The 21594-nt window shown below is 37.8% G+C and overlaps 1 protein-coding gene across 1 annotated transcript; it reads right to left on the bottom strand.

Moving 5' to 3' along the window:
* Positions 1 to 1276: 1276 nt before the first annotated feature.
* TMEM161B (transmembrane protein 161B) lies at positions 1277 to 17795 on the bottom strand. Its single transcript, XM_063456755.1, has 13 exons — positions 17718 to 17795; positions 16494 to 16569; positions 11949 to 12052; positions 9700 to 9786; positions 8261 to 8358; positions 7992 to 8148; positions 7048 to 7199; positions 5918 to 5978; positions 4617 to 4757; positions 4376 to 4489; positions 3793 to 3967; positions 2808 to 2904; positions 1277 to 2522 (listed from the first exon to the last, which is right to left on the bottom strand). The coding sequence occupies exons 2-13, from the start codon at positions 16494 to 16496 to the stop codon at positions 2251 to 2253; spliced, it is 1461 nt and encodes a 486-aa protein (XP_063312825.1). The 5' UTR covers positions 16497 to 16569; positions 17718 to 17795; the 3' UTR covers positions 1277 to 2250.
* Positions 17796 to 21594: the final 3799 nt, after the last annotated feature.

The following is a 21594-nucleotide window of genomic DNA, read 5'->3' as shown; positions in this document are numbered from 1 at the left end:
ATTTCTTTTTTCTTTCTTCATTCATACCACTTCAAAGGCTTGTGTGGCCTAAATCCATTTAAAAAAAAAAAAGCCTTAAAATTGTTGGTACATATTGCATTCTATTGTAACATCAACAGGATTTATTTTTATTCTTTATAGAATGAGAATGTTTTAAAATAACAGTTATATCACACATTGAGATTTTCTTGCAGACCCTTATTTTGAGATCAAATGAAAAAATAAAAGAACTAAAAAGAAAAACATTTGTTTTTACAGCTTTTTATTTCTAGAACTGTTAAGCATAGAGATTAAAACACCCACAAACCACTTCAAGGGTGGCATTAAAGCTTTAATTTGTCCTGATGTCACATACTCCAAAGTAAGGTGTGTAGAATTTATTTTGTAGGACCGCAAAGAAACATTTGCCTTGCCTTGTAAGGTGGTGTTTTTAGTTACTTTCGATGAAAAGAAATTCAATTTAAAGCTAGGCAAATATTCTCAAAATTAAAGGGACACTATAGTCACCAGTAGTGTAGTGGTGCTGGTGTCTATAGCCTGTCCCAGCAGGCAGAGCACTGTAAACGCTGCTTTTTCAGAGAAAAGGAAGTTCACACACATGATTATCTCAGCCACGAAGGTGGGGCTATCCATGACGTGGCCGGCGTGGGAAAAATGGGGAGTAAACAACACCTTTCCCATGCAATTGGAGGGGGGGGCGGTCACCTAAGTAGTTCAACACTATAGTGTCAGGAATAGATGCTTGTATTGCTGACACTATAGTGTTCCTTCAAGGTGCCAAAATATTTTCATAGCCAGATAACCTTGTAAGTTTTGCACTTCTAATCCAAGATCAAATATCAAAGAAGTTTCTAACGAGACTTCTGACAAGCAAGTTGAAAAACTCTATATAAGGCCACGTGGGTTACTCAAGCAATGGAAAGTGCAGTCAAAATGAACAAGGCTTTGACAGTTGCTTTTTGGCCTATCCAGTGAATTCCTGCCATTGTTGGATTTTGTGGCACCGTGGGAACCTACGTATTACCCATGAACGAATGGTGTAAGGATTAACATTCTCTGGGCTACAAATGTTTTATTCAACAGGATGCTTAATGAAGAAAAAAAAAAAAAATCCACAAACAAAAGTGTGCGCGTCTGGAACGTATAAATTATATAAAAGTTTTAAAACCTTTGCATATACATATATTTTTGCATGTAAAAAAAAAAATTATATATATTTTACAGGCAGTTTATAATGAACAATTCGCAATAAAGCCCTTAAAGAAATATGGGGGAAGAGGGGGAAACATAAATAATTGAGTGTTGGATGACAAATTTTGATAATTCTATACATGTAACAACATTGTTTCAAAATGATTTTAAAATGTAGATATATTATATATTTAATATACAACATATCTTTCCCCCACCACCAGATTCCAAGTTTGCCAAGCAATTTAAAAGCGATTATTTTGAGCGATATGATTTAGATTATTAAACAATTACGTTAGCATATACACCTCACACAGCCCTGTGTGGCTTGAACACTAGCACCAACATCTGTCAAGTGTCATTGATTAAACAGATTTAAATCGAACTAAACTACTGAACAACATTTGCCTGTGACAAACACAATTGCCGTTCAGGCATATTAAGGGTTCAGGAAAACACGCAGTTGCTTGTGTACGCCCACACAGCTTTCTTTACTGTAATATACAGTAGAAATACATTCTGTCCTGTTGGACTATGTCATTAAAAATTGACAGCTCCAACAGTAGTAACAATTTATTTCTTGGTTATTGTTAAACCTCATCTTTCTTCATATGGCTCAGATAGTTACAGAGATAAAAAGTTAGACAAAAAAAAAGTTAGAAAAAAAGTCATACAACGGTAAATGGAAAAAAAAAAAAGGCACTCTTTTTAGAGTGGTCATCCATACTTGGTGAAAATCTAAGAACAATGTGAGTGCAAAACAAGTTTAATGGGAGTGATGTCTTTGAAGAAAAAAGTAGAAGAAAGAAGAAAAAAAAAAAAAAAAAAAAAAAAAAAAAAAAAACTTATAACAGGATCAAAATCAGCAGTTAAGTATTCTTCCACTGAGGTAATGAAGATTAATTGCTCAACAGTGATTCTAAACAATATTTACCCTGAGATTCCAGAGGAAACATTGAAACAAGACATGTTGCGGTCGGCATATTTGCATGTAGACTTGTGCTGTACCAGTACATCTGGCCTTATGTTGGTCCTTTGAACATTATGATTAAGTCTAAATCATGCCACAATTAAATACTGGTGGTAAAACAAACCAAATAGGTTTATAGAGAAAAGGCAGACTGCAATCCACCAGGTGAGAAATGATAGCAGTCCCCGAAAAAGCAGAGGAGTAAAAATGTTTTTTAGTCCACCTAGTGCCATTGTAATTTGGCTAACGGTTGCTTTTGTTTTTTCATCAGGACACGGAAGTTCAGAAACAAGAGAGTGCGATCCATGACCAACATCCGGTGAATGATCTGAATCCTCATAGAAGCCCCATGTGTGATTACCTAATAATAATAAAAAAAAAAAAAAAATATATATATATATATATATATATATATATATATATATAAATTAAAACACTGAACGAATAAGTACTAAACCACAATTTTAAGTAGACATTACTTGCAATGTTTCAAATAGCACATTAAGTGACATTTTTGGACAGCGTGGATTCTCCTGCACAATGTATATACCCATCTGTGAATGGGAAGTCCATTTCCTGCACTATGTACACACCCATCCATTTCTAGAACACTTTGTGAACATTAACCCAGAGTAGCCTTTCATACCTAGAGTTTTTAGAAGCAGAGTCAAGTGGAGGAGCATCACCAGAGGGGCCATATATTGTAGTGCAATAACACAAAGGTAATAGAACACACGAGCAACCTAAAACCAAGAAAATTACGGTTAGAATTCCACAAGATAGATGAAGCAACGTGGCTCAAAATAAAATTACAGACAACTAAAAGGACAGCAGCAAAGAAAAATGCACCGTAACAATGGAAGATCGCATGCCACTACCATGGATTAAAATAATGAATATAAGATATTTCACCATTACTCAAGTTATGGAAACTTTGAGAAGCAGGAAATTGCAGTCCTATCTTACCAACATATACACGTATCAAACATTAAAGGGATGCTATAGTCACCAGAACAACTACTGCTTAATGCAATTGTTCTGCTGACTATAATCATTTCCTGCATGCATTTTCATGTAAATACCTTTTCAGAGATAAAGCAGTGTTTACAATGACCCCTAGATATACCTCCAGTGGCCACTCCTCAGATGGCCACTGGAGGTGCTTCCTGGGGTAGTGATGCACAGTAGGCAGCACTGCCATTCAGCCTCTCCACACTCTGCATGGGGACGCTGAATGTTCTTCATGAGATGCATTGATTCAATGCATCTCTAGGAGGAGGTGATTGGCCAAAACAGTGTTTGGTCCTGCCCCTGATCCGCCTTCTTGGTGACATCATCAGAAATTTTCAGTCAATCCAATGCACTTCCATAGGGGATGCCCTATGGAAGTGCATTGGATTGACTGAAAAATTCTGATGTCACCAAGAAGGCGGATCAGGGGCAGGGACAGCGCCGGCGGACCTGCATGGCTGAGGAAATAAGGTGAATTTTAACATTTTCTAAGGGATGGCAAGCCACCTAAATGGTGGAATAAACATTATAGGGTCAGGAATACATGTTTGTGTTCCTGACCCTATAGTGTTCCTTTAAAGCATCATATATAAGTTTGACCATTCTATACTACATCTTACCATTTTCTGTAGTTCCACAATGCTTATTCTGCCTGCTTCCTTCTTCATTTGATCCACACATTTTTGTGCTAAATTTAAATACGCTTGCATGTGATGACGCATCAAAGCCAGTCTCAATGCACACAACAAAATGATGATCCAGAGACGTAAGGAATTAAAGGAGTCCTCAGTCATTCTACAAGGGATAAATAAACAGCTTAGCTGGGGATCTCAGTCTATTTTATTGCATTCTTATGACTACATGTCCAGAGGAGGAACATGCCTAGTACTGCCACAAATGATGTATGGGGAGAAGAAAGAGAAAGAAAAAAAAAAAATGATAATAGATTTCACAGATAGAGAGATGGATATGCTGCAGTTTACAGCTATCTAGCGATAGTTAAAAGATGTATCCTTCCAATTGAGGGACACTACAGTAATTCAGGGATTATGCTGCATTAAGTAACTTTCTGTAAAAGACTGGAAGGGACACCAACATTCTTGTAAAGCTCTGTCATCCAACATACAAAAATATGTACCTTCTTACATTTCAATTCCCCAGCTGTTGTGACACATAAACAAGTATTTTAATAAGAAAACTTACAAAGGCACACTTTCCTTGCCTAATGGTGGATTCAGAATATAATCCTTGGTTATTGGCTTCACCCAAAGCAGAACCATTAAGAGAGGAGCTAAAAAGTTTATATGGAGTAGAAACCTGAAAAATAAAAACAGAGGGAACATCAGCATGTTTTTGTGAGATGTCCTACTGCTAATCAGCAAACCCTGCCACTGGCTTTAGTTTCATTCAGGAATTAACATAAATGACATTATTCTCATCTTACTGAGTCAGTTTCTCCGTTGTTTGGTTTAGTGCATCCAGGTGCATCTGGGCAATGCGCAAGCCAGGGAATGTCAAGAAAGCCCCAATGAATGAACACAGGACAGCAAGAAGGAACTTGAAAGTCAGCTGCGAGACTGGACCTCTATAGTGAGAGATATCGAATAGCTTTAGTTATTCCCACTTTCACTTCTATCAAAGAGGGCCAGAAAATAGAACTGATTTATACAATAAGTTTTAAACAAACGAGAAACTGCAGTCGATTAGGCAGGTCCAAAATGCCTACAAAATAATTGTAAAGTATATAAAAAAAAAAACACACATACAAAAACACCCCAAACCTTAACCCTTTTTCAAAGCTCTGTAAGTCTGTTTTATTGCACCGTAAAAAAAAAAAAGGAAAAAATTAACAGAAGAGAAGGATATATAATAAACCACATAAAAGTTGGATTTCAAGAAGTCACATTTAAGAAGAACACAACCGAAAACACAGCATTCTAAAGTGAAAAATGTATCTTGCTATAATACCAGAAACTGGACACTGCCATTTTTGAATATTAAAGGCAGTCTAAAAGAATATTTGAGAAACGCTCATATTGACTGCGATGAGAGTTCTTTAGAAAAAAAAAAAAAAAAAAAGATATTGTTTCGTGGAGAATATCGAAATTGAGCCTCTGCTGTCAACTTGTCATTTCCAAGCAACTGTTGAGAGTCATGTAATAAGACGTTCTACGGAGGAACATGCACTCTTCCTTAATCTTTCACTTCGGTTTTAAACTTTTGTACATGCGCAAAAGTACAAAATTGGATGAAGCAGCAATACGCAAATCAAGGGGGTAAGGTGGCAGCATCCATAAAGGAGAGCTTCAGGGAGTCATATTTCCAGAAGCCAACATTCCAAGCACCATATGCTCGATTGTAGTCACACGTTATCATATCCATTGCAGGAGCTTGGGAATCACCACATAATGCTTATAAACACCTAATGTCCATGCAAGCATACCAGTATAATATAATAAACATTTCTAAACAGAGAAACAAAAGTGCATGCATTCAAACATATAATAAAAGCAGTCAAACAGGTAACTGTGAAAGCAAATAGAACTGAGCTACATGAATTGAAAAATCTAAATCCAACAACTAGTAATAATTAGGATTATATTTCGTTCAATACAACTTCCAAAGAAATTAAGGGGCATTACATTTATTATTTGCTATAACCAAGGCCATATGACCATGCAAGTAGAGTTCAAAACACTGCAAACAAGCAAGCGCCTTTTCAATAACAGAAAATAAACCACTTACTTGGTTTCAAGGCCTTGGTTTTCGAGAAACTGAACAGCACTCTCGGAAAAATTTGCAAAGCCTGTAGGAAAAACATAGATGGTAATGGCAGGCAAGTGGATTTCTTTGTACAAGGACAACCGAGAACATTTTGTTTTTCTGTTATATAAATTGCTAACAAGGCAAACAGAAATAATGTAAGGTAAAAAGATAATTGCCAGTTTTAACACAAAATTATGCATTCGTTCTTTGCCAAGTGATGGTGAGGTTTATCGAACAAAAAATACCAACATGTTCCTTTAAATTGAAGGTATTGTAAAAGGCAGTGCACTGCTCATTATATATTTTCTTCCATTAAAACCAGTAGGTTCACCCAGCACGGAAAACAAACCAGTTATTGAGATAGTAACTCTGTTCCAAGCCTAAACAGATTCCATTAGAAGCCAAAGTAAGGGGGGAAAAAAATCACATTTAATGTCAGAGTATTTACATGTAAAATGTCCCCATAATATGCTCATGAGAAAGCCACTATTTCCTACGGAGCAGATTTCAAATATATAGACAATTGTGAATATTCGCAAGTCTGCAGATTTGAGCGGCACAGAAAAATAGACATTTTAATCAAATTGAAATAATTAAGGCATTATAAAAAGTAGTGCTCTTTCGTTGAAGGAGCAATATATGCTGTCAAAGCACACGGGATGAAACCGGACGTCTATGCTTTATGCACATGGACAGGACAGATCTGAGCAACTTCAATAAATATCTTCATTTTAATACAACATGGTGCAAGATAGTAGCTGTAAGCTAAGATAGTAGCTGTAAGCTTAACTTTAACAAGTGCACAGTGATGGGATGTTTGCAAGGCTTTATACTGATCATTGTCTAATAGTGGTTATTACTTTTAGAGAAAGTGAAGAAGGATTTTTGCCCTCTCCATTAGTCACAATAATAGAATGATAAATATAAAGTCTATGAAAGGCAACATCCAATCCAAACATGTTCGTCTGGCTATTTCTTCCAAATTGTATCAGGCAAGTTCTCAAATCATGAATAATTGCAAAACCTACAATGGCAAGTGAAATATACACAGAGTTATTAATATGTACATAAAATGTTTTAGTTCCAACTTATTTATTGTTTATTCTTACCAGTCTCAAGTCCAAATTCCAAGTAGTTCTCAGTCACAATGAGAATTGCCATTGCTTTGACAAAGAAGAAAAATCCAAATGTAACGCACAATGACCTTTCTCCGCCATCTTGAACTTTGAAGTAATGTGTTGTTAATGAGAAGAGCACTTTACTGGTGGAGTTTGGTTAAGGAGTAATAAAGATAATATACAATATTTAAGAGCCATATTAAGAAATACACAGCTGTCAACAATTTGCTGTAGATGATGTTCCTTTCATTTTTCATAAATCAAGTTCCAAAGGGATCACACCTGGATCGGCCACATCACAGATAAGTGTATTCTATAATTCGGCACAAAAACCAGTAGATGTGTCTCATGTTGTCCATATGTTCATACACGAACCAGTCATCTATAAACCTCATACGCAGGATTTTCCTAATTGTGGCCAAATTCTCACAATTAATCCCCAGAGAAGTCGAGGCAGACTCATTTTGGGCAAAATGAGCAAACTCCAGAAACGAATCATTAATACATCTTAAAGTAAATCTCTCAAACCAGTTTCAGTGTAGCCCCCCAAACAATAAATATATGTTTAATCATTAAGATACGCAATCTATTTAAATTGCTTTGATAGTTGTTATACACTTTCTCACCTGCTGCCCCTTGCTCCTGTAGTGCTATTCCTATAAGGTCCATGAGTGTTAAAATTATTGCAGCACGTCTAACAAAAAAGCATGTTTTTGAATTATCTTGCTGTGGGACAGGTATAATTATTTGGGACTGAGCAACCGTTAACTCTACAGCGGTTTCGAAACACGACCAAAAAAGGGTGGATAGCTTGGGAAGACAGATGTTCGACAAGGGCTAAACAAACAATATCCTAGGGATAATACCATCTTAGAGTCACCATCTCCTTGATGCTATTTTAAATAAAACCCCTGTTTTCTCTTAAGAAAGGATACACTGCAAACGCCAGAACAAGCATACACCATACTATGCTAATATTCATTTCCTGGGATGGGCCCATCAAACTGTAGTAGGCTTCAGTGATAAGGTAAACCACAGTGGCTGCAACAGTAAAATCTACCAACCACTGGTACTCAGGAAAATAGTGTAGAGCTAAAAAAAATAAAATAAAAAGTAGAAAAAGGTTCTTAAAATATATAAATCTTGTGTACTTATTCCAAGTACATACCAAAATGCACTCTCTTCCAGACATACTTGCACTTACCTAAAGCATCCACTTCAGTAACAGATTTTGTCTCCAAATGCAGGTCAATGTCCTTCGGAATAGTTAAAGGTTTATTCTCAATATGACCATTATATTTTCTGTATAAATTATAAAAATAGAACATTTTCAATGCCTGGGTTCACTTTACCTCTATATCCTGTTTCCTGAGCTAACACGATTTATAGCAAAAGTAAAATAAAGAAATGTATGGAACAAGTTTAAATATCCATGTTGAACATTTGAGAATAGAAAAAGGAAACACAGATATAGAAATTCTTATTATTTGCTTTTAAGTATTTCTTGGGAACAATAATTGAGATATTAATGGCTCTCATAAAGCCAACACATTTATACAAAAAGCAAAAACATTAAAAAAAAAAATTATAAAAGAGGTTTCACATAAACCCAATTCAATCCATTTCTGTCAAACAGTCCTTGATTTTGGAATTTATGTTGACAGGTATTTTATAAGAACAGTTAGATATGCTTTGTCTAATGTATAAATAGATAAAAGAGAAACATAAGAGCTGCTTCAAACATGCCAGAAATAACTATATATTTGTCTTGTTTCCTGAATTATCCACTCTTGAGCATTTAATTTAAAGGGACACTAAGCACCAGGATCATTACATTTTCAAGTAGTTGTTTTGTTGCATAGATGACCCTTTTTCTTTGACAATGTAAAACACTGATGTTTCTGATAAATGGCAATGAAGACATTTGGTGAAACAAGGCTCTGTTTTCTTACCTCCTACAATTTTTCAAAGGACTTAAAGGGTTACTCCATCCACCATGACCACTTAGTTGATTTGAAGTGGTCATGGTGGCAGAGGTGTGGATGACTAGCGTTTCTGCTTTAACTGCTGCACGCCCAGTACACTTTGTATTCAATTTTGCCCACATTTAACGTCTGTCGTCAGCACGCACAACGGGCTGGCAATGGACGCAAGGGTATTTACCTGTGCAGGAATAGCCTGCAAGAGGAAGCGTTGTTCATCCATCCCTCCCTCCCTGTGTGCAGTTCTACCGCTACAGGAGAGCTGCCATGATGTTGGATGAGAGAGATCAGCAAAAAACACTTTAACCATTTAGGCGGGGGGCTAGGTAGATATGCCCTATAGGGCATGCAGAGATAAAAACACATCATTAGTTGTAAAGGTTGGAGTAACCCTTTAAGTTTGGCATCATCACACATAATTACATTAAATACTTCTAATCGAGAAGCATAGTAACCAATGAGAAGCATCTGATTGGACCAGAGATTACCAGGATTATCTCAATGGTGTCTGACTTTTCCCTTACAGGTAAGTTTAACCACACAAGGGAAATATATATCTTAAGTAGTGATTTAACTTATTAGTATCTTAGTAATAGAATCTATTTTTGCATACACATTCAAAAATTGTATGTCTGTGACTTAGGAAGTAATAAGAAATTACCGGTCTTTCTTGCCTTTTCCCTTTAGTTGTTGTTTCCCTGCAAGTGTCCGTAGTTCATCCTCTGTTGGGTGCTGATACCAGTACAAACTGGAAAAAAATATTAAAATTACAATAAACTAAATCTGAATGAACAAACAGAAGCACAAAGTCCAGGTGCTAATTAACAAATACTAACAATGATAAACCACAGGAATAAACATGCACAAGACAGGAACGTTGAGCTCTCGAAACTGCACATAATACCAGGCAGAAAAGATGTGGGGTTCATATACCATTCAGAAATATTCATCAGGAAGATCTATCTTTGGCTGTTTTCCAATGTCTGGACAAACAGCGCTGCAGAATCAGTTCATGGAAGCAGAAGTGGCTCTTTTATTAGCACAGGCAGATGATGATGAAGAAATAAACATCCTGGGACAAAGATTAATTCCTTCCCATCCTGACAGTCGTAATGTCACTCCTGGCAATGTAACCAGCATATAAGAACCATAGGGAAAATGCACTCTGTGTGAGGATCTCTAGGTATGTGAGATACATGGGAATGGGGTGACGGCACCACCAGCAGCATTATTATGTTCTGTTTTCATTGCAGGGTTTAAATTCCTCTAATGACTGTCATTCAGACTGCCACTAGAAGTACTTCAGAGAAAATTGCAGAGTAAAACTCTGCTATTTCTATCAGATGGTCTCAGACTGATTGGCGCGGCATAGTTGCACATGCACTCTACCCACTGCTCCCAATCTTGATCTTGGCCAAGGAGACATTGCATTCCAACTGACACCAGTACTGTGTGGGAGAGAAGGTAAGTAAAATACAATTATTAACCCTTGTAGGTGGAAGAAAGTCACCAAAATGGCCAACACAGCGATAGGAATACACATTGGTATTGCTAAAGCTCCAGTGTTTCTTTAAGGAAAGGTAAGAACTTCTAGTGAATATGTTCACTTTAAAGCCCCTTGACAGACTGTACCATCATAAGGTTTGTACCAGCAGAAGATGCATTGTGGAGATCTGTAGCATTTGGGATTCCTATACAGAGCACAACAAGATGTAATTGGATTGCTGTGGCAATGCCGATAATATCATTATTAAAGTAAAAAACAGGGACAGCGAAAAAAAAAAAAAAAAAAAAAAAAAAAAAAGAGTCTTATAAGACTGATCAGATCCTCACAATTCTCCTTACTGGGAATAAAAATATTTGTAAGGGTGCACAACAAACAGAATGTCACAATAATACAAGCTGCACTATATGCCTCTGTTTCTGCTGACTTTGTCACTACAACTGTCACAGCAGTTAATCATATTGTTGCTACTAGCTGTGGTATGTTTAGATGAAATTAATTGTGGAAGATCAAAGGGGAACAACAAAAACGACGAGTTGATTCCACGCTCAGTACATAATGCAAGAAATGTGATTAGCACTGGTCTTTATGTACCGGTTCTAGGGAAACAGTGAAAGGCAGTGAAAGACCAGACTCATCTGTTAAGGAAGAAACAAGGAAAATTTGGAGTATAGATATAAAAATATTTTTATTAGCACAAATGTATAGCCTTGAGCTGAGCAGAGGAGTTTTAAAGGCACTTAGCAACATAATTTTAGAAAGTGGGCTGGTGAAAATTTTATTCTACAATACAAATGTAGAGCAATATTCCATAATTTTATGAAGTGAATGAAGCAATCAATTGCTATATAAAATTTCTTACTTTGTTTTCAAAATGTCTGCAAAAATCTGCAAATGTATTACACTACAGGGAATCATATACCTTTAGAGCTATAAGATTAACTGTGCATGGCTAAATTAATGGGCAAATAATGGAGTGAATTTACAGAAGAAAAATAGAATTACAGTAGTTTGTATGTTGTAATGACAAATTTGAATTAAAGGTGGAATCTTAGTACCACAACCAATATATCACTATTGCTCATTAAGGAATGTCCCAAGATTAAAAGGTCTCCCTGATTGGCGGTTCCTTTTTGCAGACAACCACTAGTTTGCCTGCAATTCAGGAGAGAAAGGTTGGCTACAGATGTATGATCTGAGAGAGCCTCCGCCTGAAAATGGTTTTGCACACAAACCACGGGCGCTGTACCCACAAGTCCCTTTAAAATGCCCTGAACAAAAAAAAAATGGAGAAATTCCTGCTGGCATCTGAAATCATAAGCATATTGTCAGAAAAAATATAATTGGACATTTTGAAAACGATACTGAATAATAAGACAGATCTGAACACAGTGTTTGTACACTACCTGCCATTGCAGAGGAGCCAGCGGGCAAGAGAATAGTGAGGTATGACCTTTTGAAGGACACTGGCCATCACCATGGTAACAACCAGCTGCACGCCTATCACACCCTGAAGGAGAACATAGGTATATTAACATTCATTTAGGATGAGAACGTTCTCAACATGGTCAAAAAGGAAATAAATTAAGAGATTATCAAATAAATGTTGCAGGTGTAGAAGATAAAATTAAACAGACGTCTGATTATAAACATTTATTTAGTATGTAAATCTTGAAATAAATGGTTCCCACTAAATTTAGATTTTTTGGGGGTTCAGCGACATGAGGTTGTAATTCCATAAACAATACTACATGCACAGTGTTATCAAAAGCATGAATAGGGGACAGCAATTTGCCAGGGCTTGGAAAGAAAGAAGGAAAGAAAGAAGGAAAGAAAGAAAGATTATAGGGTCAGGAACACAAACATGTATTTCTGACCCTTTAGCGGTAAAACCACCAATTATGTGACTTGACCCCTTTAAAAGGTAGGAAAACATTTCCAGCGCAGCGCAGGTCTGCCGGCATTAGTCCCGCACCCAACCCACTTCCTTGCTGACACCAGAATGAAATGATTTTGGCCAATCCAATGCTTTCCCACATTGAAAGCATTGGATTGGCTGAAATCGGCAAGGAGGAAGGGCGGGGCCAATCAGCACCTCCTCATAGAGATAGAAACATAGAATGTGACGGCAGATAAGAACCATTCGGCCCATCTAGTCTGCCCAATTTTCTAAATACTTTCATTAGTCCCTGGCCTTATCTTAAAGTTAGGATAGCCTTATGCCTATCCCACGCATGCTTAAACTCATTTACTGTGTTAGAATAAATGCATCTATATGAGGTAATTTCAGCATCTCCATGCAGAGCATGGAGACACTGAATGGCAGTGCTTCATACTGTGCAGCACTGCCCCAGGAAGCACCTCCAGTTGCCATCTGAGTGGCAGCCACTGGAGGTATCCCTAGTGGTCAATGTAAATACTAACTTTTCTCTGAAAGGGCAGTGTTTACATGAAAATGCCTGCAAAAATGATTATATTCACCAGAACAACTACATGAAGATGTAGTTGTTCTGGGGACTATAGTGTCTCTTTAAAAAAAAAAAAAAAAAACTGTCTCAAGTTCTTGTCACTACGCAGGAAACGCAAGCAACTGGGTTAACATCCTGTGCAGTATATCACCAATTAATATGCAAGCAGGAGTTGGACTAAAGTTGCCGGCAGAGCTGGGTCTATAGTCAACCTCAGGCTTTACCATCATACAAAGTAGTTCCTATTTTGCATTTTGAAATCTTAGAATTGCGTTTGAATAGAATTCCAATTCAGTCTTGATCAGTATTTCATAAAGAATATATATTTATGAAACATTGATATGGGACAGATCTGCTTTAACCCCATTCTATATTTCTAGTTTTCCAATCGAAGACATGTTGCCAGGATAACGACATGTATAATGACAAAAAGAAGTTCTGCGTTAGTAAAGCTGTACAGGCTAGTACAACTGCGGGTTCCCAATAGAGCCAGGTAAGTATTAAACCATTCTTACATAGTTTGACAGCTTAGCCTGACACAGTGTCAGGGGAATTCTGGCATCATAATCACAACAGTGCTGCAGTGTGCTGGTGTGTATAGTGCCCCTTTAACTGAATAACCTGTAGGTCTTGGGTAAGACTCACTAGTCATACTAAAAGAAAATGAGCGCATGTATGGATGGCCTAGCATCATATGACTTACGGTCCTGCAATATTTGCAATTAGTTCAGTAACGCACACACTGTTTAATAACTCTATATAAATGTCCCACTCTACACCTTGCATTTGCAACATGTAATTGCAAGGCACTGAAAGACTCTTCAGGCAAGTTTAATGTGTAATCTACACATTCACTGGAGAATATGAAAAGAAACATGTATCTACTTGGAATAAAGTGAAGATCAAGGTTGGTCTTCGAACCAGAATAACACACAAGGACAAACAAATAGCCCAATGCACTTAGAAAAAGTTTATCTACAAAGTTAAAGTCAATAAACCAGGTCAACATTTAGATACAATTGTTCAGGTTAATCGTTTGACTTTTACAAGGTTACACTTTTCCTTTTATGACAAAATCAACTGTTCAGAAGTTTACATTCAAGATAAAAACCTTGTGAAGACATTTGAAACCGATTTAAAGTTCAGTTTATTAGGTTCAAAGCTTAGTGTAAAACCTGATCTAGTTATTAAAATCCTTTTTCAAATAAACTTCTGCGGCTGACAAATCCAAAGTTTCAGTCTATTTAAAATGACAGCATGTTATTAAAGGACCACTCTAGGCACCCAGACCACTTCAGCTTAATGAGGTGGTCTGGGTGCCAGGTCCTTCTAGGGTTAACCCATTTTTTCATAAACATAGCAGTTTCAGAGAAACTGCTATGTTTATGAATGGGTTAAGCCTTCCCCCTATGTCCTCTAGTGGCTGTCTCACTGACAGCCGCTAGAGGCGCTTGCGTGCTTCTCACTGTGATTTTCACAGTGAGAGCACGCCAGCGTCCATAGGAAAGCATTATGAATGCTTTCCTATGTGACCGGCTGAATGCGCGCGCAGCTCTTGTCGCGCGTGCGCATTCAGCCGACGGGGAGGAGAAGAGGAGGATCGGAGGAGGAGAGCAGGAGGCGATCTCTCCGCCCAGCGCTGGAAAAAGGTAAGATTTAACCCCTTTCCAGAGCCGGGCGGGAGGGGGTCCCTGAGGGTGGGGGCACCCTCAGGGCACTCTAGTGCCAGGAAAACGAGTATGCTTTCCTGGCACTAGAGTGGTCCTTTAATAAGGAGTCAGTAATCCCTTTTAATAGCCTCTATCTCCATTAATTATTAATGCCGATGTCAAACCTTTCTATCTCACTCAATTCTCCCCTGATACGGATCTGCTTTATCAATTTACTGGTTACCATAAAAACCACAAAGACATGCCATCTGACAGCAAAATAGAAGAAACAATTCCCAAAACACTTTCAACTGCAGTTATCAATAGGATAATTCTCCTGGTTTTATATTCACTTTCCAGCTCTACAGCTTAGCAGCAGAGTGGGCCAAAAATAATTTAGGCATAAACCTTTAACAACTAAATTTAAAATATTCTGAGTGTTTTTTTTCTAGGGATTGACTTATTTTTCCAGAGTGAATGTCAATAACGATTGATGGTCGCCTTGCAGGCCGATCGCTGGTAACTGGCTGGTGCTGATATTCTGTACATCTAAAGTTTTGAAAAAGTAACATAATTTCTATACAAACCTGGTATTAACTTAACTTGCTGAGAGCAATCACACTCCTATCACGATCAGCCAGCCCAGTACATTACAGTAGATTATTCGCTGTCACCTCCCTGCCTTCAGGTGAGCTCCGCATGCAGTGACTCACAGAAAGGGGTGATGTGAGGTCCTCATTGGTTGGCAGCCAGAGCTTCCAGATGCAGAAGACAGCGTGTGGCGACTGGGATAGGTGAGTACGTTATCGGTAATATCGTTAAATTACAAAGCCGATCCCGATTATTGATAAAATGCTTAATACCAGTTCTAAAATCGTCAGAACCAATAAATCTGCCTACCCAGACTTCGTTCCAGTAATATTTTATTACCAACATTTCTATACAACCCTATACATAACGTAAGGCTAGCTTTCAAAACCGGACCAGAGCAATTCTGACACTTTTTCCATGTCTGATCATTATTCAATACATGCATTAGTCTATTAATAGTTTTTGAAAAAATATTTAATTTGAAACTGCATAAAATGATGTCAGTACTTTTTCATTGTAACGCACACAACCCAAGCGCAGGTAAAGAAAATATGCATCAAACTCCGCATTGGTTTTTGGGATAACTAGAACCTCATATTTCTACAGAGGCTATTCATACAATTGTGAACTGACCAGAACATTTAACGTCAAAATTGTCATGCTAGAAAAATCTGCGTTGGGTAATTTTTCCAGTTTGGCGATCTATACCGACAACTGGAAATTATCTGATCAGTTAACTATTTGCTAAATATTGCTACCAGTTTTTGTTTGTATTTGCAAGTCACAGTTTTTAGAAGGCACACTGTTCTTTCAAAGACGAAAGGTTTTGAATGTTAGTATGCCGATTTCTACATTTAAATTGATATTACAAGCATCATATCAACTATAGTTTAAAGAGCAAGGGGCACAGTCCTTTCAAGCAGTTATAGCTCATTAAATGCAGACAGGTGTAGTCTTTATTTACTAGCCTAGAGCATCTTCCTTTAATTAGTGACTGGTCTACATTAACTGTTCTCTAGATTAAGTGTATCAACATAATATAAAATCAAACTATATGTGATTGAGCAGTCACTGAAATAAAATACAAGTCAGATATAAAACTTACGGACATTAGGACATAAACAAAAAAATTTTCTTCACTGATATTTCACACGAGAAAACAATGTGTCTCACAATATTTTGTATTTCTGGGTATAATAAGGGTATATTACTTTAGTACTGCTATATGTAGGCTTACACTCACCATTTTCCTGCTGCACAATGGTTTTCCGTCACCTCAAGAATTGCGACTTTGCCTTCACCAATATCATAAATGTGCCCTAAGAAAAGTATATAAAAAGAGTAAGTGAGCCTAACAAACAAAACGTGTGCTTGATATTATCATACCAATCGAATGAGGAAAAAAAAAAAAAAAATCACACACTAAAACAAAGTCAAGCAAAGGTATTCAATATAGTGGGAATTCTAAATTTTAAATTCTAGTCCAAAACCTCAATACTAAAAATAGTGTCAACTTATTCCAATTAAAGTAATGTAAACATTCACTTTGAATTCCCTGCAATTCACATTTCAGTGGAAAATCCTGGCAACATGTGTACAGGGTTAGAGGGAATCGCCCTTATTTGGTGGGATTCAGCATGAGACAGACAGGAGTGGTGTATTAGGATACTGCTCATAACTGGTCTAAAGTGCCAGTCTGTCTCACAAAACATAAGAAAATCAAATACAAATGCCAGTAAAATGCTCACTCTGCAAAAAAAAATACCCCATGAAACAAGTAATCACTGGTAATTTTTTGTTCCGTGACAATATTAACAGACAAAAATGAGCAATATCAAGATATATAAAAGAAGAGAAAAAAAAAAAACAGAGAGGCAACAAAAAAGGTGCGCATTGAGACAGTGTGAATCCACGAACTGGTGGTAGCCTAGTGTTGAGGGGAGCGACACGAACCAAATACATGTTTTGGACAAAAAAAAGAAAAAAAACACAGCATAGTTTGAACAAGAACCATGCTGGGTGTAATGGTACAATGTTAAGAACAACATATGTCGTAAGGTATTTGAACCACTACCTGCAAACATGGAACATCAGTCTCCAAAACACACACACAAAAAAAATACAATAAATGAATAAAAAAAAAAAATGACATTTAATTATGTGAATAAAATGTTTGAGAAGAGAGGTATACACACACTTAAGGGACAATAGTAAGTTACTCAGTCAATAGACGGAAATCAAAGTGTAAGTTTATTTACTAAATAGTTATTTGTGGCAAACTGAAAACCATAATTTCAACCTAAATTAAAGCTATAACCAAGCAGAAAAATATCTGTATTCGGCTATTTTTTCTGTATTTTGCAATGTGAGATTCAGTTCATGGCCTAGAGATTAAATCCCTTGTTTTTGTAGAGAAAAAAAATAAATAAATCACAGAAATAGATCTGCTAATGGAAATTCTACTCACATTGGATGGAGCACACACAAACCCAGATGCCTCCTTCTTGCGAACTGCTTTACCCTTTAAGGCAGCGAATACCTTTATTTTCCAAGAAAGGAATTGGGTACGTTTGTGGTTATCCATTAATCTTGGAACAATAAGAATTTAATCTAAAGGAGTTACACATTAGAACAAGGGTTCTCACTCCACCTACAAGTGAAGTTTCATTTGAAGTTGTGTGTGTGGTAGACCAGGTTGTTTGCAATTGCTTCCTGTGAAGTAGATCATATTATGTAGTAGAATAATTTAAAATGCTTATGTTGCACACAGTGCAGTCTGAAAACAGTTGTGGATAAAGATTACAGTATGAAGTATCCAATGTGTGATTACTCCCTTATGGACCACTGACAGTCTATGATATTAGAACAATTTATTCTCTAAGGTTTACATTCCAAAATGGAATGAGCCGCAGACTAACTATAGAGCTGTATAGAGTAGAGAATGCTTAATAAGTGGCTTCCATTTTGGCATGGTAGACAGGGACATGATAGTGATGACAACATAGTATAGCATTTGTATAAATAGAGAAATATGTTATACTGGCATGATGATACGTTTGACAACTGTGGGGGTCTGTGCCTCCAATACGTCCCGTCAGTAGTGTGATGTGTACATGGGAAGGGGAATGGGAGAGAAAAAGAGGCTCCCCAAATTCTTATACTGGTGCTATGCTAAACAGTCAAATGGCAACTGCCTTTATTAAATCCTTATTAGAAGCATGATATCACCAGTAAAAAAGGTTGCCCCTAGAGCTGGCCAGTAATGGTGCTAATTGCTATAGTAAATTGGCCAGAGGTAGGAGAAAATTCCCATGTAACCATATAGGCAGAAAAAATGGAAAGAATAAAAAAGCAAGGGTGTAATTGAATATAATGTAGCGATCAGTGAGAGAAGGGGAGAAAAGGGGGAGAGAGGGGAGCTACTAAGTAACACCAGGATCCCCTGGAAAAAGGTTTCCCCTTCTTATTGTTCACAAAAAAGCTAATAAACAAATAAACTGTACCCTTGCTTGTAGTTATAGCCAGGAGTATATATTAGTAGTTGGACTGTGAAAAGAGACTTGTCTGACTTATAATCCACAGAAAAAAAGCTCAACACTAGTCCCTAATATCCTCCAAACACCTTCGAGGGGGTTCTAATCTATAACTGACTCTAATTCAAACGAAAGACTGCCTAATATGCCATCATCTTAACTGGAGGAGCAGCACTGCATACGGTGAAAAAAGAAAAATAACCAACTAAGGGTCTAAATACCCATGGTGCAAAAAAGAAAAGTGTCCCTTAAGTGAAAAAATCAGGGAGAGAGGTCAGGACATGCCGATGCCCGACGCGCGTTTCGGTGTATGAAAACACCTTCGTCAGGGGCTGCAGAATGTCTCGTAAAAAAGCCGGGACTTTTTAAAGCCCGCTGTCACCAATCAAACGGCGGATCTAAGCCTCGTCATCAGATGACGCGTCCGGAATCTCCTGTCGTCATCCGTGACGTTTCCCCCCCATGTGACTATTAGTGGGCGGAAAGAGAGGGCGGAGCTAGTTACGAGCCGTCGTGTGATCGACGGGTAAAATCATAGCATCAGCTCTGACGTTTCCTACCATGTGGCTGTCCGTGGGAGGGGAAAGTGGGCGGGATTCATCAGTAAACGTCACTTGATTGACGAGAGGATCCTGGTATATTACTGATCATGAACTAGACGGATAACTGCACTAGTTGTTTAAGAACACCAGTAATATTGCTAATGTATTGTACTATAATTAATGTACTAGGCTGGTTAAATAAAGTAGAAGTGACAAAAGGGGTGTGTAAGTCAATAGAGCTTATTATTAGCTATGAAACACTGTGTTTTGTCTTCTTATAACCTGATAGCAATGTTTAAGCAGTATTATTGGGTAGATGATCATTCAAGGTACTGTTATGTTGGTAATTTTGGGGGGGAGATTGGGACAGGGTTTTAAGTGATGTGCAGGAGAGTGGTTAAATACATTATTTACAATGGAATATTTACAGTGCTTATAAAAGTTACAAGTTGTCATTCACTTGTGTGTAGAGATCAAGTAATGAATGGGGTATAGGTAAACCCTTCATTTAGTCCATTGGGAGATAGGGTTTTCAGTCGATAAATCCAGTAACACTCCCTTTTCCTGATGTGTTGGTCCCAATTTCCCTTCCTCTGGTCCTGTCTGATAAGTTCAATGCCTTGAAATTTCAAGACTGTAGGGTCTCCACTGTGTACATTTTTTACATGTCTAGAGATTGGGGTCTCTATGTTTCTTATAGTTTTCACAGAATTGATGTGTTCAGGGATTCTTCTTTTAAAGGGACGGAAGGTTTTTCCCACATATGACATAGGGCATTGACAAGTAATCAAATATACCAGGCCTTTAGAGTTGCAATTAAAGAAAGAGCGTGTATCAAAGTTTTGTTTTTTTGTGCTATCGGTGAAGGTTTTTGAATCTTTCTTAATAAAATTGCATGCTTTGCACCTACCACATTTGTAGGTGCCTTTAAGATTGTTTGAAAGCCAGTGTGTCGATGCTGCAGTTCTCTGGAAATGACTATGTACTAGAGAGTCCTTGAGGTTCTTGCCTCTTCTTGCTACTAGGGATACTTGTGATGGAATGGTGTCCCTCAGCAGTTCGTCCTGTTTAAGCAATGGCCAGAATCTCTGCATAATCGATTTCACACAGTTCCATCCTGCATCAAAAGTGGCTACACATCTAAGTTGCTTGTTGTCCTGTTCCGTAAGTTTTTTATTCGGAACGGCATCTTCTCTTATTAAGCTCTCTCTATCTGTTAATAGGGCTCTGTGATAGGCCCTCTTGAGGCATTTATTGGGGTATCCCTTTGTTCTGAACATCGTCCGCAGGTCCCTGGCCTTTATTTTAAAGTCATCAACGTCTGTGCAGTTACGCCTAAGGCGTAGATATTGGCCAATCGGGATCCCCTTTTTCTGCGGAGCTGGATGGTGGCTTTTCCCGTTTAAGAGACTGTTTGTGGCCGTACTCTTCCTGAACAGGTTACTCTTAATTGTCCCATCAGGATTGGGGATTAAGGTAAGGTCTAAGAAGGTCAGGTTAGGGGTTCCCACCTCAGTGGTGAATCTGAGGTTGAGGTCATTCATATTCAGTGACTGTACGAATTCCGAGAATTGCTCATGTGTTCCTGTCCATATAATCACAATGTCATCTATATACCTTTTCCAGTAATGGATGCATTGGACTAGATGGTTTTGTGGATAGGCAAATACATTTTTCTCTTCCCACCATCCCAGGTGCAGGTTGGCGTATGAGGGTGCACAAGACGTCCCCATCGCCGTGCCCTGCACCTGGTGGTACTATGTGCCATCGAAAAGAAAAAAGTTGTGGGTCAGGATAAAATTGAGTAGTTGTACCGTGAAGTCACTGTGTTCATGTAGATGTGTGCCTCTTTTTCGTAGGAAGTAACTTGCGTGTTCTAAGCCTAAAGTATGAGGGATGGAACTGTACAGAGACTCCACATCCAGACTGTATAGTATGGAATGTGGGGGCATCCGTATTTTTGTTAGTTCTGCCAGGGTTTGTTTTGTATCTCTTAAGTATGATGGGAGTTGGATGACCAGTGGTTTCAAGATTTGGTCAAGATAGATGCTGGCATTCTGGGTTAAGTTATTGTTACCCGAGACTATAGGTCTTCCAGTTAGAGTGCTATACTGTTTGTGGATCTTGGGGAGGCTATAAAAAAAGTACAATACATTAGCAATATTACTGGTGTTCTTAAACAACTAGTGCAGTTATCCGTCTAGTTCATGATCAGTAATATACCAGGATCCTCTAGTCAATCAAGTGACGTTTACTGATTAATCCCGCC

Source organism: Pelobates fuscus, chromosome 5, assembly GCF_036172605.1.
Source record: "Pelobates fuscus isolate aPelFus1 chromosome 5, aPelFus1.pri, whole genome shotgun sequence".
Taxonomy (NCBI): domain Eukaryota; kingdom Metazoa; phylum Chordata; class Amphibia; order Anura; family Pelobatidae; genus Pelobates; species Pelobates fuscus.
The sequence above is the reverse complement of the archived record's forward strand: the minus strand, read 5'-3'. Positions and strand labels throughout refer to the sequence as shown.